Raw genomic sequence first — 16,575 nt, 5'->3', positions numbered from 1 at the left:
GAGGGAGGGAGAGAGAGAGAGACAGAACAATTGATCATGCAGAGACAGCGTAAAGGGAGAGAGAGAGAGACAGAACAGTTGATGTCGCAGAGACAGGATAAAGAGAGGGAGAGAGAAGCTTTAGAGCAACACCCCCAAAGAAAATAAATGCCTTTGAGCATCATTCATGCACAGAGACATCAGAGAGAGAGAGGAGAGAAGGGAAGAGGGAGAGAGGGAGAGAATGGGGAGCATAGAAAGAGATATCAGCGGCAAAGCCTGTATAAGATTGGGGGGGTGGGGAAGGGGTGAGACTCCTGTGGTTGCCCTGACAACAGAAGGGAATGACAGCTGCTAGGCTACCCCTCACCATAATGGCCAATGGAGCGTCTCAGAGACTAGGGACCAATAATTCAATACATTGAGGCCTTTCCTCACCCTCCCACCCTCTCACTACCCCTCTTCCTCCCACCCTCTCTCTACCCCCCTCCCTCCTTCGCCCTTCCTTTCTCTCACAGAGGTAAGACCGAGCTAATTTCAGTGATACGTGGTGATTGGTGATTGGACAGTAGTATGAGGTATGTGGGCTCTCTGATTGAGGTGGTCAGATAAGGCAGGCTCATTGTAGACATTAATACTGTATGCATCCAGACTGAAACAGTGTCTGTGTAGCATGATGCCCTGGGAAACAACTGCAACATTAAATGAGAACTCAAGCGCTTGTTGCCTTGAGGCTGGCTCATTTAATCATCTATTGTAGAACTGTTGCCCTGATAGTTTTTTTTATTTGGTCTGAGAGCACACAGTTTTTTAAATCTAATACTTTTTTTCTTTAAAACAACAACAATACAAAGACAATACTAATGTGGGTGCTCTGGTCAGTGGTTGCCCTCGCCCCCCACCCGCCACGAGATGCCGGCAAGGCCCCGCTCATAACCACCAGGACCAACACACACCTCTCACACTCAGTAAAATAGTTGAAATTGTTGCATGTTGCATTTATATTTTGGTTCAGTATAATTCATTCCTTTCTCTTTTAAGTAATTTCCTCTTCCATTTTTGTGGCAGAGCTGCGATGAGTTGGTTAGAATGTTGTATTGAGCATACATCTACATACACCTGGATGAATTGGTTGTATGACATAATTCTACCATCGTTGTTTACAATGCCATTCATACACAGGGTACCTTTCTTAAACATTCTCTCCAAGAAAATTGGTTCATCCTCCATCAGTACATTGGAGTTAAGCCATATTATTTGCTGTAATATTTACTGCTCAAAAAAATAAAGGGAACACTTAAACAACACATCCTAGATCTGAATGAAAGAAATAATCTTATTAAATACTTTTTTCTTTACATAGTTGAATGTGCTGACAACAAAATCACACAAAAATAATCAATGGAAATCCAATTTATCAACCCATGGAGGTCTGGATTTGGAGTCACACTCAAAATTAAAGTGGAAAACCACACTACAGGCTGATCCAACTTTGATGTAATGTCCTTAAAACAAGTCAAAATGAGGCTCAGTAGTGTGTGTGGCCTCCACGTGCCTGTATGACCTCCCTACAACGCCTGGGCATGCTCCTGATGAGGTGGCGGATGGTCTCCTGAGGGATCTCCTCCCAGACCTGGACTAAAGCATCCGCCAACTCCTGGACAGTCTGTGGTGCAACGTGGCGTTGGTGGATGGAGCGAGACATGATGTCCCAGATGTGCTCAATTGGATTCAGGTCTGGGGAACGGGCGGGCCAGTCCGTAGCATCAATGCCTTCCTCTTGCAGGAACTGCTGACACACTCCAGCCACATGAGGTCTAGCCTTGTCTTGCATTAGGAGGAACCCAGGGCCAACCGCACCAGCATATGGTCTCACAAGGGGTCTGAGGATCTCATCTCGGTACCTAATGGCAGTCAGGCTACCTCTGGCGAGCACATGGAGGGCTGTGCGGCCCCCCAAAGAAATGCCACCCCACACCATGACTGACCCACCGCCAAACCGGTCATGCTGGAGGATGTTGCAGGCAGCAGAACGTTCTCCACGGCGTCTCCAGACTCTGTCACGTCTGTCACATGTGCTCAGTGTGAACCTGCTTTCATCTGTGAAGAGCACAGTGCGCCAGTGGCGAATTTGCCAATCTTGGTGTTCTCTGGCAAATGCCAAACGTCCTGCACGGTGTTGGGCAGTAAGCACAACCCCCACCTGTGGACGTCGGGCCCTCATACCACCCTCATGGAGTCTGTTTCTGACCGTTTGAGCAGACACATGCACATTTGTGGCCTGCTGGAGGTCATTTTGCAGGGCTCTGGCAGTGCTCCTCCTGCTCCTCCTTGCACAAATGCGGAGGTAGCGGTCCTGCTGCTGGGTTGTTGCCCTCCTACGGCCTCCTCCACGTCTCCTGATGTACTGGCCTGTCTCCTGGTAGCGCCTCCATGCTCTGGACACTACGCTGACAGACACAGCAAACCTTCTTGCCACAGCTCGCATTGATGTGCCATCCTGGATGAGCTGCACTGCCTGAGCCACTTGTGTGGGTTGTAGACTCCGTCTCATGCTACCACTAGAGTGAAAGCACCGCCAGCATTCAAAAGTGACCAAAACATCAGCCAGGAAGCATAGGAACTGAGAAGTGGTCTGTGGTCACCACCTGCTGAACCACTCCTTTATTGGGGGTGTCTTGCTAATTGCCTATAATTTCCACCTGTTGTCTATTCCATTTGCACAACAGCATGTGAAATGTATTGTCAATCAGTGTTGATTCCTAAGTGGACAGTATGATTTCACAGAAGTGTGATTAACTTGGAGTTACATTGTGTTGTTTAAGTGTTCCCTTTATTTTTTTGAGCAGTGTATATTCTGCCTCTTCTGGATGATAAAAATCGAATTGTAGCCAAATCTGTATAGCTTCAGTTAAAAATAAAGATACTTTAAACACGGTTGCATCGTCAATCCATCGGAAATTGAGTTTTAATCTGTATAACAGCACATAGCCCCCTTTTAAACATTGGATGTGCCTCTCTTAGCAGCTTACTGGAAAACCAGTTTGGATTTAGATATTGTTTCCGTATAATAGAATCTTTAAGAGAGAGGTTTAATGCCTTGATATTTAATCAGTTTAGCCATCCAAACTCATATTCATTATATAAATATACCCGTTTAACTTTAACTTGTTTTCCATTCTAAATTAAATAAAATGTTTTTTGCTCACATAACTTGAAAAAGCATTCTTCTGGAGTCTGTAGAGCCATGAATAGATATGTCAACTGTGATGTCACTAGATAATTAATCAGTGTAATTTTCCCATAGACTGACAGGTGTTTCCCTTTCCATGGTTTCAAGATCCTATCTAAGTTTCAAGGTCCTATCTGTTTTCTATCAAAATTGACAGTTGCAAGATCATTAAACTTTCCTGTAATGTATACACCAAGCACATCAACAGCACCACCAACCCATGTAATTGGGAGACCACATAGCAATTTAAAGTTTGTGAATTTTAGAGACCCAATCCGTAATATAGTACATTTATCATAGTTGGGTTTTAATCCAGATAAACTGGAGACATTATCCAGGTTCTCAATAAGACTGTTCAGGGTTGAAGACTGTGGACTCAAGAAAAAAACTTGAATACATCGGCATACATTGATACCTTTGTTTCTAACCCATACATTTTTAACCCCTTCATTTTATCATTGGATCTGATTTTTATAATTAACAATTCAATTGCCATAGCACACAGGTATGGTGAAAGAGGGCAACCCTGTTTTACACCTCTTAACAATTCAACATTCTCAGAGAAATAACCATTATTTATCATTTTACATAAAGGAGTGTTATACATGGCTTTTAAACATTTTACAAGAGATTCTCTCAAATTGAAATAATATTCAAGCCGTACTTTCATTTAAGGCTTTCTCAAAATCTGCTATAAAGATGATGCCTGGTCTCCCTGCATTCTGATAGTTTTCAATTAATTCTAATGACTGTCTGTTATCTCCAATATATCCTCAATCCATACTTTTTTCACTTTTGGCACCATAGAAAAGGATACCAGAAAGTAGTCAATCCGACTAGCTTGATATTTCCTAATTTCTGAAGACCAAGAGGCCATTAAGGCCTTTGGAATGTGCCATCAGCCACTTCTCTCTCCAATGCACTGGCCCCGGGGCCACAGTAAATTGCACTCACAACACACTGTTTAATGGCCTGTTACTACACTGCCAAAAACAGCTCAGCAACACACACATGCACAAACACGCAAACTCACCCATACACTCGCTCACTCACTCACACACATACCACAGACACAAAACCCATCTGTACATTCTTTTTATTCCTGTGTCGCGTTGGAATAAGACCTCAGGCAGTAAAAGTCCAGTCTTTACATGAGCGGAGCAGGCTGGGAAAAACACAGCCTTAAGAAACTTACTCTGCCCAAGGGCAGACTTCCAGGGAGTTGTGAAAGGAAAAAACAACCCATCCCTTCTTTGCTCTTTCTATGAGTCTCCATCTCTTTCTCAGCAAGGCAGGAAAACCTTCTCTAGTTAAACAGAGGAGAAAGGACAGAAACAGCATATTCTCCCCATTAACTTCTGATAGATTAGGCACACATGCAGTACTATACAGTGAGGGAAAAAAGTATTTGATCCCCTGCTGATTTTGTATGTTTGCCCACTGACAAAGAAATGATCAGTCTATAATTTTAATGGTAGATTTATGTGAACAGGAAGAGACAGAATCACAACAAAAAATCCAGAAAAACGCATGTCAAAAATGTTATACATTTATTTGCATTTTAATGAGGGAAATAAGTATTTGACCTCTCTGCAAAACATGCCTTAGTACTTGGTGGCAAAACCCTTGTTGGCAATCACAGAGGTCAGACGTTTCTTGTAGTTGGCCACCAGGTTTGCACACATCTCAGGAGGGATTTTGTCCCACTCCTCTTTGCAGATCTTCTCCAAGTCATTAAGGTTTCGAGGCTGACATTTGGCAACTCGAACCTTCAGCTTCCTTTTCTATGGGATTAAGGTCTGGAGACTGGCTAGGCCACTCCAGGACCTTAATGTGCTTCTTCTTGAGCCACTCCTTTGTTGCCTTGGCCGTGTGTTTTGGGTCATTGTCATGCTGGAATACCCATCCACGACCCATTTTCAATGCCCTTGCTGAGGGAAGGAGGTTCTCACCCAAGATTTGACAGTACATGGCCCCGTCCATCGTCCCTTTGATGCGGTGAAGTTGTCATGTCCCCTTAGCAAAAAAACACCCCAAAAACATAATGTTTCCACCTCCATGTTTGACGGTGGGGATGGTGTTCTTGGGGTCATAGGCAGCATTCCTCCTCCTCCAAACACGGCGAGTTGAGTTGATGCCAAAGAGCTCCATTTTAGTCTCATCTGATCACAACACTTTCACCCAGTTGTCCTCTGAATCATTCCGATGTTCATTGGCAAACTTCAGATGGGCATGTATATGTGCTTTCTTGAGCAGGGGGACCTTGTGGGCGCTGCAGGATTTCAGTCCTTCACGGCGTAGTGTGTTACCAATTGTTTTCTTGGTGACTATGGTCCCAGCTGCCTTGAGATCATTGACAAGATCCTCCCGTGTAGTTCTGGGCTGATTCCTCACCGTTCTCATGATCATTGCAACTCCACGAGGTAAGATCTTGCATGGAGCCCCAGGCTGATTGAGATTGACAGTTCTTTTGTGTTTCTTCCATTTGCGAATAATCGCACCAACTGTTGTCACCTTCTCACCAAGCTGCTTGGCGATGGTCTTGTAGCCCATTCCAGCCTGGTGTAGGTCTACAATCTTGTCCCTGACATCCTTGGAGAGCTCTTTGGTCTTGGTCATGGTGGAGAGTTTGGAATCTGATTAATTGATTGCTTCTGTGGACAGGTGTCTTTTATACAGGTAACATACGGAGATTAGGACACCTGGGAGCCAGAAATCTTTCTGATTGAGAGGGGGTCAAATACTTATTTCCCTCATTAAAATGCAAATCAATTTATACAATTTTTGACATGCGTTTTTCAGGATTTTTTGTTGTTGTTATTCTGTCTCTCACTGTTCAAATAAACCTACCATTAAAATTATAGACTGATCATATCTTTGTCAGTGGGCAAACGTACAAAATCAGTAGGGGATCAAATACTTTTTTTCCCTCACTGCGCGCGCACACACACACACACACACACACACACACACACACACACACACACACACACACACACACACACACACACACACACACACACACAGGGTGGAGCTGACCTTTGTGTATTCAGTACTTAAGATGGAAAGACTAGCGAGGCACTAATGAATAAATAACATCCAACCTTAATAACACCCTCCATCAATCACAATGTCTGCTTGTCTGTCTCTCTGTCCGTCTGCCTGTTTGTCAGATTACAATTCTAGCATCTCTGTTGATGTAAAGGATTTGAAAGCTTTCTCTCTCTGAAATCACTTTATATGCAGTGAAATGTGCCAGCTTCTGTCAGTGTGTGTAGTTAAATATGAATGAGTGGGGATGGTGGCCAGGCAGAGAGAGGAGAGGAAGAGGGGCACAGTTTTTATATGACAGATGCCAAATGGACACACACTGACTGTCGAGTGCTGCTGGCTACAGCGTGTGTGTGTGTGTGTGTGTGTGTGTGTGTGTGTGTGTGTGTGTGTGTGTGTGTGTGTGTGTGTGTGTGTGTGTGTGTGTGTGTGTGTGTGTGTGTGTGTGTGTGGTCATCATTACCAGTAATAACAACAACATATGGATTTGTCTTCCATAATGTAAATGCTAGTATGCGGATGTTAAATCTAGGCCACTTTCCTTCAAACCGCAAAACAACTATCCTGGAATGAAAATATGGGGCATGTGTACTAGGGAGGGTGAAGTGAAGTGCTGTCTCTCAGCATCTCCTCTCCCTGCTCTGTAGTCTGTTCCAGCCAGGGTTATCCCGTCCCGGTTGACTCACGGACAAGCCGTCACTCTCCAGCCACGCTAATTAACGTATGGATGGCTGGCGAGAGCCCCCAAACGCTCCTTTCCACTCCAGTGGCCGTTACCGACCAAGGGATTCCACTGTAAAATAGAATATGTGGAATATGGCAGTGCCCCATCCCCCAGCCTTCCCTTGACTCTCCATCCTTTCCCCTATGCCTACCCTCTATAAGGGATATATAGCTGAATACCAGCTAGACCCCTGACTACATATCCTTCTTTACATTTTCACTCTTTCATACATTAATTGAGGGGGTGGTTTGTCATATACTAGGACAAATAGCTCAATTTAGTTTTGCATAGCCTATCCCCTAAATGGGACATGGTATGGGGATCAGCTATCAGCGTTGTTTGTTCTATAAGTATAACTCGTCACTGTATCTCACCCACAATATTACAGTTATGAATGAACACAAACACCAGAGACAAAACAACTATACCGTGGCAACATAGAGTGGGAATGACCATATAAAGGAAAGCGTTTAGGGGCCACGTCCACCACAAACATCTGGCTGCACATTTGCTCCCGACAAAACCTCTGGGGTAAAGGAACCGAATGACTAGAACCTACTTCGTAAATTTGTTCAACAGCTGTTGTGTTCATGGACGAGCACTTGACAGTGAGGTCGCACGCAATAGTTAAGTTTTATGAAAAGAGCTGCTGTTGCCTTCAATGAAACACCTGCCCAGCAGAACAAATCCTTGACTAACCGGTTTATATCTGGCTGTCAAAACAAAAGATACAAACACTGAGTGTATAAATAACAAATTCAGTTAGACATGTGTTGGCTAGATACAAAAAAAATCTAAAGCAATAAAGAAATGACCACAATTTACAAACAGCCTGTCTAACTATGGAATTATCTGAAATTATTCCTAAAGTAGATTCCTAAACATGTCCTGTTGCAATTAACTACAACGTCTCACATGATATAACGGATACGGTGCACATCATTTCCAAATCAAGTCGCCCCAACACTTGGGACTGCGCTGCACGATGGAACGGTTCCGAACTCAACTCAGTCACGGATAAACTATAGCCCCAATACTTTGTTAGCTACGGTTAGTTGGGATAATTCGCATAGAGACAACTGTTTGTTGCTACTCTAGCTAACAACATAGATTATACATATTCCCGATATTGTACACTACAACCGCCACGGAGAAGTGATAGTATGCTACCGAATATCAGACGTGACAAATGTTGGCTAGCTCTACAGACGCAGTCAGATACGTTACAGCAAGTCGCTGTCATTCCGCCGACGATGTGACCAGGAAGGCATATTTACCATTTCGCCGCAGATGTTATATCTCTTTACTTCTGAAAAACTTTTATCCACAGCGGTATCGGCACTGGGCATAGTCCCGTAGTTTTGGTCCGTGAATGTGGACTTGACGTTCCCCTACAAAAACAAAGTTACAAACTGTCCACAGTGCTCACGTCGTCCCCGTCCGAGAGCTGTCACTCACTACTGTCACTCACTGCGGTTGTCGGGTGATCAGTGTCTCCCGCGGTAGTCTGCGTCTGAAGCGCAGGACAGAGTGCGAAGCGAATAGACTCCTCCCACGACTCCAGAGTAAATTAATTGATATATTTAACCGACACAATTAGGACTTGCCCATGTAATTAACCCGTTATGACTATTAATTAACCTCATAATCATTTATCTAAAATATATATTTTTTAACTGTAGCCAGAGTTGAGTTAGGTGAGAGTGTGTTGCCTATGTTGAAATGAACAACCATCCAAGTTTAGAAATAGGAATATATAGTAAGTAGCCTAGAAATGGAGAGAAGGCATCAAATTGCCAGTCTTCCCATACACATGTTGCTGCCCATGGGACGACTTAACATTTTACTAATGGCAAGTCGAATGAATATAGCACTAGATACGATGAAGTTCAGGGTCATTTTCCACCGAGTGCGAAATGTCCATTTAGCGCGGTCCAGGACACAGTGGCCTGCCTCACGACCTCCCGGATAACTGTTATCATCAGCGTGCCGCACCTGTCTGTGACTGGCACGTCTTTGTTTTAGAATATTGGTTCCGAAATAATATCCTATTGGTGAGCTAACTTGTAAATGCAGAGGGTTTTTTACTTAGTTATAAGGAATTCTTATCACTTTACAAGATCCCTGTAACACCTAAAGATTTTGCAATTGTGTTCGATGCCATTCCCTCAGGTGTTTCTTTATTATTCAGGAACGTGCCAAGACCTGACCCTCAGAGCCTACCTTCCATTAACCCTGTTGACTTGAGATTTGTTTCTCTTTTGGTCCATTCAACAACAGCGCGATACGAACCTTGTTTCAGTTGTATTATGTCATGCCTTATTGGAAACGGTTTTATTGATCATATCTGTGGGGGGAAAGTTTGGATGTTGCCACACACATACATACTTGTTAACAAAATGAAGGACAATTATTCATAAATAGTATCCTGCCAAGAAGTTTAAGAAAAACATAAAGTCAAATTTTACCTTTTGTAATGACCACCCAGAAATGGTGCTGCTTCTTTTTTGGCATTGTATTCATGTAATTCATGTACAACTGTGGTAAGACATCAGTAGATTTATAATTGAACACATTTATGAAGATTTTACACTATTGTGGAGATGTAGTGCTTGGATTCTTTACCTACGATAGAAATAAGTTGAAACAATTTTATGTAATTCATAATTCACATTGTAAGTCCTTGTGTAATGTGATATTGTACCCCCTAGCCCCGCCCCCTATCACAATTGTCCTTGTATATTATTTATATATACTTGTGTTCCCCATGTAAAAAAATAAAAATAACAAGACTGCCACACCTTTCCACAGAAGCCTCAACAGCGCCCCATGCAGGTGCTTCACTGCATACATGTGTGCTACGGAGATCGGCTTGGTGAGACAGCTGATAGAAATAGAGCATTTCTATGGCGAGATAAGTCAGGTAGCCTTGGCCTAAGCATGTCACCCTTTGGAAGAGGTAGTGGATACCCCACCATTGTCTCCAAGGATAAAGGTCCACATAAATAATTCAATAAGAAAATCTCTTGTTGTGTCATCCATTTTTAAAGACACAGTAGGCAGCCCATTATGCTGCTGGCAAGCAGATGAGTACAGTAGCTGTGTCACGTGACCCAGGCCCAGGAGGTTATTGTTATTTTACTGTCCATAAACAGAACAGGACATTTCCTCCTCAGCTTATTCATATGCAGTCTCCCACCTGTCAGAGCCCCACGTCGCCTTCACAAGGTAAACCAGCTATAACATACCTGATCAGTAAGCAAACACATACATACAGTTGAAGTGGGAAGTTTACATGCACCTTAGCCAAATACATTTAAACTCAGCTTTTCACAATTCCTGACATTTAATCATAGTAAAAATTCCCTGTCTTAGGTCAGTTAGGATCCCCACTTTATTTTAAGAATGTGAAATGTCAGAATAATAGTAGAGAGAATGATTTATTTTAGCTTTTATTTCTTTCATCACATTCCCAGTGGGTCAGAAGTTTACATACACTCAATTAGTATTTGGTAGCATTGCCCTTAAATGTTTCGGGAAGCCTTCCACAAGCTTCCCACAATACGTTGGGTGAATTTTGGCCCATTCCTCCTGACAGAGCTGGTGTAACTGAGTCAGGTTTGTGCGCCTCCTTGCTCGCACACGCTTTTTCAGTTCTGCCCGCACATTTTCTATAGGATTGAGGTCAGGGCTTTGTGATGGCCACTCCAATACCTTGACTTTGTTGTCCTTGAGCTATTTTGCAACAACTTTGGAAGTATGCTTGGGGTCATTGTCCATTTGGAAGACTATTTGCAACCAAGCTTTAACTTCCTGACTGATGTCTTGAGATGTTGCTTCAATATATCCACATCATTTCCCTTCCCCGTGATGCCATCTAGTTTGTGAAGTGCACCACTCCCTCCTGCAGCAAAGCACCCCCACAACATGATGCTGCCACCCCCGTGCTTCACAGTTGGGTTGTGGTTCTTCGGCTTGCAAGCCTCCCCCTTTTTCCTCCAAACATAACAATGGTCATTATGGCCAAACAGTTCTATTTTTGTTTCATCAGACCAGAGGACATTTCTCAAAAAATGGTGATCTTTGTCCCCATGTGCAGTTGCAAACCGTAGTCGGGCATTTTCATGGTGGTTTTTGAGCAGTGGCTTCTTCCGTGCAGAGCGGCCTTTCAGGTTATGTCGATATAGATCATTTTGTACCTGTTTCCTCCAGCATCTTCACAAGGTCCTTTGCTGTTGTTTTGGGATTGACTTGCACTTTTCGCACCACATTTACGTTCATCTCTAGGAGACAGAACGCGTCTCCTTCCTGAGCAGTATGACGGCTGCTTGGTCCCATGGTGTTTATACTTGCGTACTATTGTTTGTACAGATGAACGTGATACCTTCAGGCGTTTGGAAATTGCTCCCAAGGATGAACCAGACTTGTGGAGGCCTACATTTTATTTCTGAGGTCTTGGCTGAGTTCTTTAGATTTTCCCATGATGTCAAGCAAAGAGGCACTGCGTTTGAAGGTAGGCCTTGAAATACATCCACAGGTACACCTCAAATTAACTCAAATTATGTCAATTAGCCTATCAGAAGCTTCTAAAGCCATGACATCATTTTCTGGAATTTTCCAAGCTGTTTAAAGGCACAGTCAACTTAGTGTATGTAAACTTCTGACCCACTGGAATTGTTCTACAGTGAATTATAAGTGAAATAATCTGTCTGTAAACAATTGTTGGAAAAATTACTTGTGTCATGCACAAAGTAGATGTCCTAACTGACTTGCCAAAACTATTGTTTGTTAACAAGAAATTTGTGGAGTGGTTGAAAAACAAGTTTTATTGACTCCAACCTAAGTGTATGTAAACTTCCAAATTCAACTGTATGCACATAGGCATATATGCCTACATATTGGAAGTAGAAATGGCAGTGAACCAAAAGCTAAGAAGGCAATATGGATGGAAACTCAATCATTGATTTGAGGCAGAGAGATAATAAGGATTGCACTGAACTGCACACACTGTATGTTGGTTGTGAATAACACATAAGCCTACACGTACACACGTACACACACACACACACACACACACACACACACACACACAGACACACACACACACACACAGACACACACACACACACAGTATATTAAAATGGTCGCCAAGGTGGGAATATATCAAATAAAATGTATTAGTATTAATTGATTTGAGGCAGACAGATAATGACGATCGTATTATATTTTCATACACTGAATGAATGTGTGAAGGTACTGCTTAAAAGTGTGAGTAACACACACACACACACACACACACACACACACACACACACACACACACACACACACACACACACACACACACACACACACACACACACACACACACCCTGCATTGATACCCTAAACTCCCAAAGTGCCTGTGGAGTCAGATGTATGAAGGGCTGGCAGAATGACAGCAGCTCCTCTGGTGGCCAATAGAAAGAGAGCTAGAGAAAGAATACTGAATGAGTCACACAGCCGTTAATCGCCATAACGACTGGGCCGGTGACAGGTAGACGTTCCAAGACTGAATGAATCAGCTTGGAGGGAGAGAACATCACCTGGCGCAGAGGGCACGGTGGGCACAGAGAGGGGTGGCATGAGTGCCAAGATGGGATCAGATGGATTCTGGCTCTGGAGTAATTCATCCATTAGACACGGAGTCAATTGGAGAAGGGAGAATATGTTGATACATTTGGTGGGGGTGAATCATTAATAAGTTATTTCATGTTGCGTATCAGAAATACTGCAGCCAGAGACAGTACAATTCCATCAGGAGAGTAGTCATCACGGCTTCTTAACCTTCTCACTCACAACACAGCCTGAAAACAGCCCCTAGCCTGGCCCCACCTAGCCCCTCACTGTTGGCAGATCTGAAGAAACCAGGTAAACAACAAGTCCTCAAATGGGTTTACGGGAGCTTCAACCATAATTGCTTCCATTTATTTCGGTACTAGAAACACAAAATAGTCTTCTTGAGGCGGCAGATATCCTAGCGACTAGTTAGAATCCCAGAGCCGACAAGGTGAAAAATCTGTCAATGTGTCCTTGAGCAAGTCACTTAACCCTAATTGTTCCAGGGTCACTGTTAATAATGGCAGACCCTGGCCATGACCCCACCCTCCGAGGGTGTCCCAGGGGGAGTTGGGATATGCAAAAATCACATTTCCAATTCACACACGCGTATAATACACACTTGTACATGAAATAGGACAAATATAAGCACCCACCAAATAATTATTATTAGTATCATAAATAAGATCAGAGAGGTAGAGGGTGTTTTGGGATTGGGGACAGATCTCACTGCTTTGATCAGACCATTTAACTAATCCACTTCTATTCCATTATCACCTATGTAGGCCTGTTGATTAGTTAAATGTGTGATTTATAATGAGGAATGGAATGTTAATTTGGTCTAAATTGGTGTTTGGCTGCATTGATTTGGCTTGGAGCACCATGTGTGCCCAGAGAGAATAGCTTTAGAACAAACACGGATGCACGCATGCATGCTGCACACGCACGCAAACACACACACGCACGCAGACACACACACGCACGCAGACACACACACACACGCGAACACACACAGTCTGCTCATATAACTCACATTGATCAGAGCACTAATCAGAAGTTCACCAGCCAATGAACTCTAATGCAGCTTTTACACTGGTCTCAACTGCAAAACCAAGTCAATGTTTTATTCCTTGCGCCACTCTCTCTCTACCTCTCATTTTCTGCTGCTTTCTTAATCACACAGAAGTCTCATCTCTCTGAGAGCTGAACTACCAGCAGTGTGTTTGCTCTTTATCAATACACACACTCTCCTTTGCCGCAATATCTTATCTAAATGGCACTAGTGGTCTCGCTTGATAGTCCATTTCTTTTGAGTTGATAATCCAATTACTCTGAAAGAAAAGATTGTCCAGTTTATTAATATTGACTTTGCATAGAGAGACAGTGGGCTATAGTTCATCTGGTGTAAGTGTGCGTGCGCGTGCTGTTTATTGCAAGGCTGCCATTGTTCCATTTCCCCCTGACGTTGTGTTCGTTCTACACTTCCTGTGCCACTTCCTGTCTCTGTCCCAGACGTCACTCCAGTCTGACCTCTACCTTCCTACATGGTTCCGGAACAGAATATTGAGGTGGAGTTATGGGATGTTGATGTAGAGATCTGGAATGTTTTAATGGGATCCTAATGAAGCCTCTATAAGAGTCATACTGGCTCTAACTGACCCCAGAGCTGTCCTCTGTGTTTGTGCGTGGGTGATTGTGTGATAATCTTACGACGAACAAGGAAATCGAAACGAACAGACGATTCCCCCTGGTAAGGCATTGGAACAGACTGCTCTGAGGAACTCTGGCCCTTCTCCTTCCTGTGTGACTCAGAGAGATGCCAGGGCCAGATTAGGTCACACACTGTCTGGGTCTCTGTTACACACACACACACACACACACACACACAGTGCATTGCTGCTCCTCTAGCAGTGTTAAGGCCTATCTGTCCAGACTGCTGATGTGCAGAGTGTAATCGGATTATAGGAGAACAGATCACTATATGTACATATGGGAACACAAAGTGTGAATCTGTATTCTCTGTTTCAGTCCTGTGTGTACCAGTGTGTGTATGGAGCACGTGTGACAGACAGTCTGTGTGACAGTCTGTGTGATATCTTCCCTAATCTCGACGCAGCAACGCGGGTATTCTGAAAAGATTCAGTATACTGAGGCAGAGTGAACACATGCACGCGCATGCACACACACACACACACACACACACACACACACACACACACACACACACACACACACACACACACACACACACACACACACACACACACTGACAATCTCCCACTCAGTCCCTTTCAGCTAATGGCCTTTACGCAGTCTCTCTCTCTCTCTCCCCCGCTCTCTCTCTCTCTCTCAATTCAATTCAATTTCATTTAAGGGCTTTATTGGCATGGGAAACATATGTTTATGTTTAGATAATAAACAAAAGTGAAATAAACAATACAAAAATGAACAGTAAACATTACACTCTTTCTCTCTCTCTCTCGTACTGCTTCCTCTCCACTAATTTCTGATACGAGCTGCTGATTTTAGACTCAGTGAGAACGCACGCACGCACGCACGCACGCACGCACGCACGCACGCACGCACACACACACACACACACACACACACACACACACACACACACACACACACACAGCCACTGTTTCTATGGATGGGTTGCTCTGACAAACCAATCAGTCTCGCAGGCCTCATACCTCAGCCATGTGTAATAACAGAGGTTACTTTCTGACTGCCAGACATTATTAAACGCACTCAGAGGGCAGGCTGGGAACGAATCAACACTGGGTTGCTAAAATTACATAAGTCATAACAGAACTGTACTAAACTGGAATGGCAGGCCTATTTGTGGGGACCAGCAGGGAGAGGCTGTAGAGAGGAGAAGGGGGGGAGTGGAATAGACAGCAACTACCTCCTCTCTCCTTCTTCCCCTTCTCTTGTCCTCTCTCTCTCTCTCTCTCTCTCTCTCTCTCCCTCCTTTCCCCTTGGACCCCTCCCCCAAACAGCTCTCCTTTTCAGCCAGACATCACGCTATTGAGAAAGACTTACCTCCCCCCCTCCTTGCCCCCCAACAAAACACCCCTCCTTGCCCCCTTATCCTCCTCCTCCCCTCCTCTACTCCGCCCATTCTGTTCTATTCAGACCCAGAATGATGGTGGATCAAGAGACCTATCCACAAGCCACTAATCCCTCCCATCTCCACGGTCTCTTATTCATATGGGGCATATGAATACAGGGCTGGGGAGAGTGACTGGTAGAGGTGGGTGGTGGTAGGAGGGGGACAGTAGTATTCAACCTCAGCTGTAAATCTGACTGGACTGTGTGGCAGAATATCATTAAAGAGAGAAAGAGGGTCTTACCAGCATCTATACCTGATTAACCACAGATACAACCACAAGATAAAGAGAGAGAATAATAATAATTGTTTGTATTTAAATGTAACCTTTATTTAACTAGGCGAGTCAGTTAAGAACAAATTCTTATTTACAATGACGGCCTACACCGACCAAACCCAGACGACGCTGGGCCAATTGTGCGCCGCCCTATGGGATTCCCAATCACGGCCGGTTGTGATACAGCCTGGAATCGAACCAGGGTGTCTGTAGTGATGCCTCTAGCACTGAGATGCAGTCCCTTAGACCGCTGCGCCACCTGGGAGAAGAAGAAGCAAGGCAGAGAGAGAGAGAGAGAGAGGAGAGAAAGGAGAGGGGGGAGAGGAAGAGAGAGACAGAGAGAGACAGGGAGAGAGGAAGAGAGAGACAGAGAGAGAGAGAGACAGAGAGAGAGAGACAGAGACAGAGAGCAGGAGAGAAGAAGAGAGAAAGAGAGAGAGAGGGAGGGGAGAGAGACAGAGAGAAACAGAGAGAGAGAGAGACAGCGAGAGAGAGAGAGAGAGAGAGAGAGAGAGGGGAGAGAGAGAGAGAGAGAGAGAGGGGAGAGAGACAGAGAGAGAGAGAGAGAGAGAGAGAAGAAGAGAGAGAGAGACAGAGAG

The 16,575-nt window shown here is 44.1% G+C and overlaps 1 protein-coding gene and 1 long non-coding RNA gene across 3 annotated transcripts in view; one reads left to right on the top strand and one right to left on the bottom strand.

The window, feature by feature from the left end:
• Window positions 1-11,657, top strand: part of LOC123728237 (uncharacterized) — a 31,498-nt gene extending 19,841 nt beyond the window's left edge. Inside the window, exon 3 of the long non-coding RNA XR_006760146.2 lies at window positions 9,798-11,657. This is a non-coding gene — a long non-coding RNA (uncharacterized LOC123728237). The remainder of the gene's footprint in view (window positions 1-9,797) is intronic.
• Window positions 1-16,575, bottom strand: part of LOC106576298 (transmembrane and coiled-coil domain protein 3) — a 57,963-nt gene that overhangs the window by 14,239 nt on the left and 27,149 nt on the right. Inside the window, exon 1 of one of the 2 annotated variants that reach the window (XM_014153392.3) lies at window positions 8,264-8,486. The exons of the other annotated variant lie outside the window; for it this stretch is intronic. Within the exon in view, the coding sequence (XP_014008867.1) occupies window positions 8,264-8,335 (72 nt within the window). The 5' untranslated portion in view covers window positions 8,336-8,486. Of the gene's footprint in view, window positions 1-8,263; window positions 8,487-16,575 lie in introns of those variants that run through there. 2 annotated transcript variants of the gene reach the window in all.

The sequence above is a fragment of the Salmo salar genome, chromosome 17 (genome assembly GCF_965601325.2).
Source record: "Salmo salar chromosome 17, fSalSal1, whole genome shotgun sequence".
Taxonomy (NCBI): Eukaryota; Metazoa; Chordata; class Actinopteri; order Salmoniformes; family Salmonidae; genus Salmo; species Salmo salar.
Note: the sequence above shows the minus strand (reverse complement) of the source record. Positions and strands in the feature narration are given on the sequence as shown.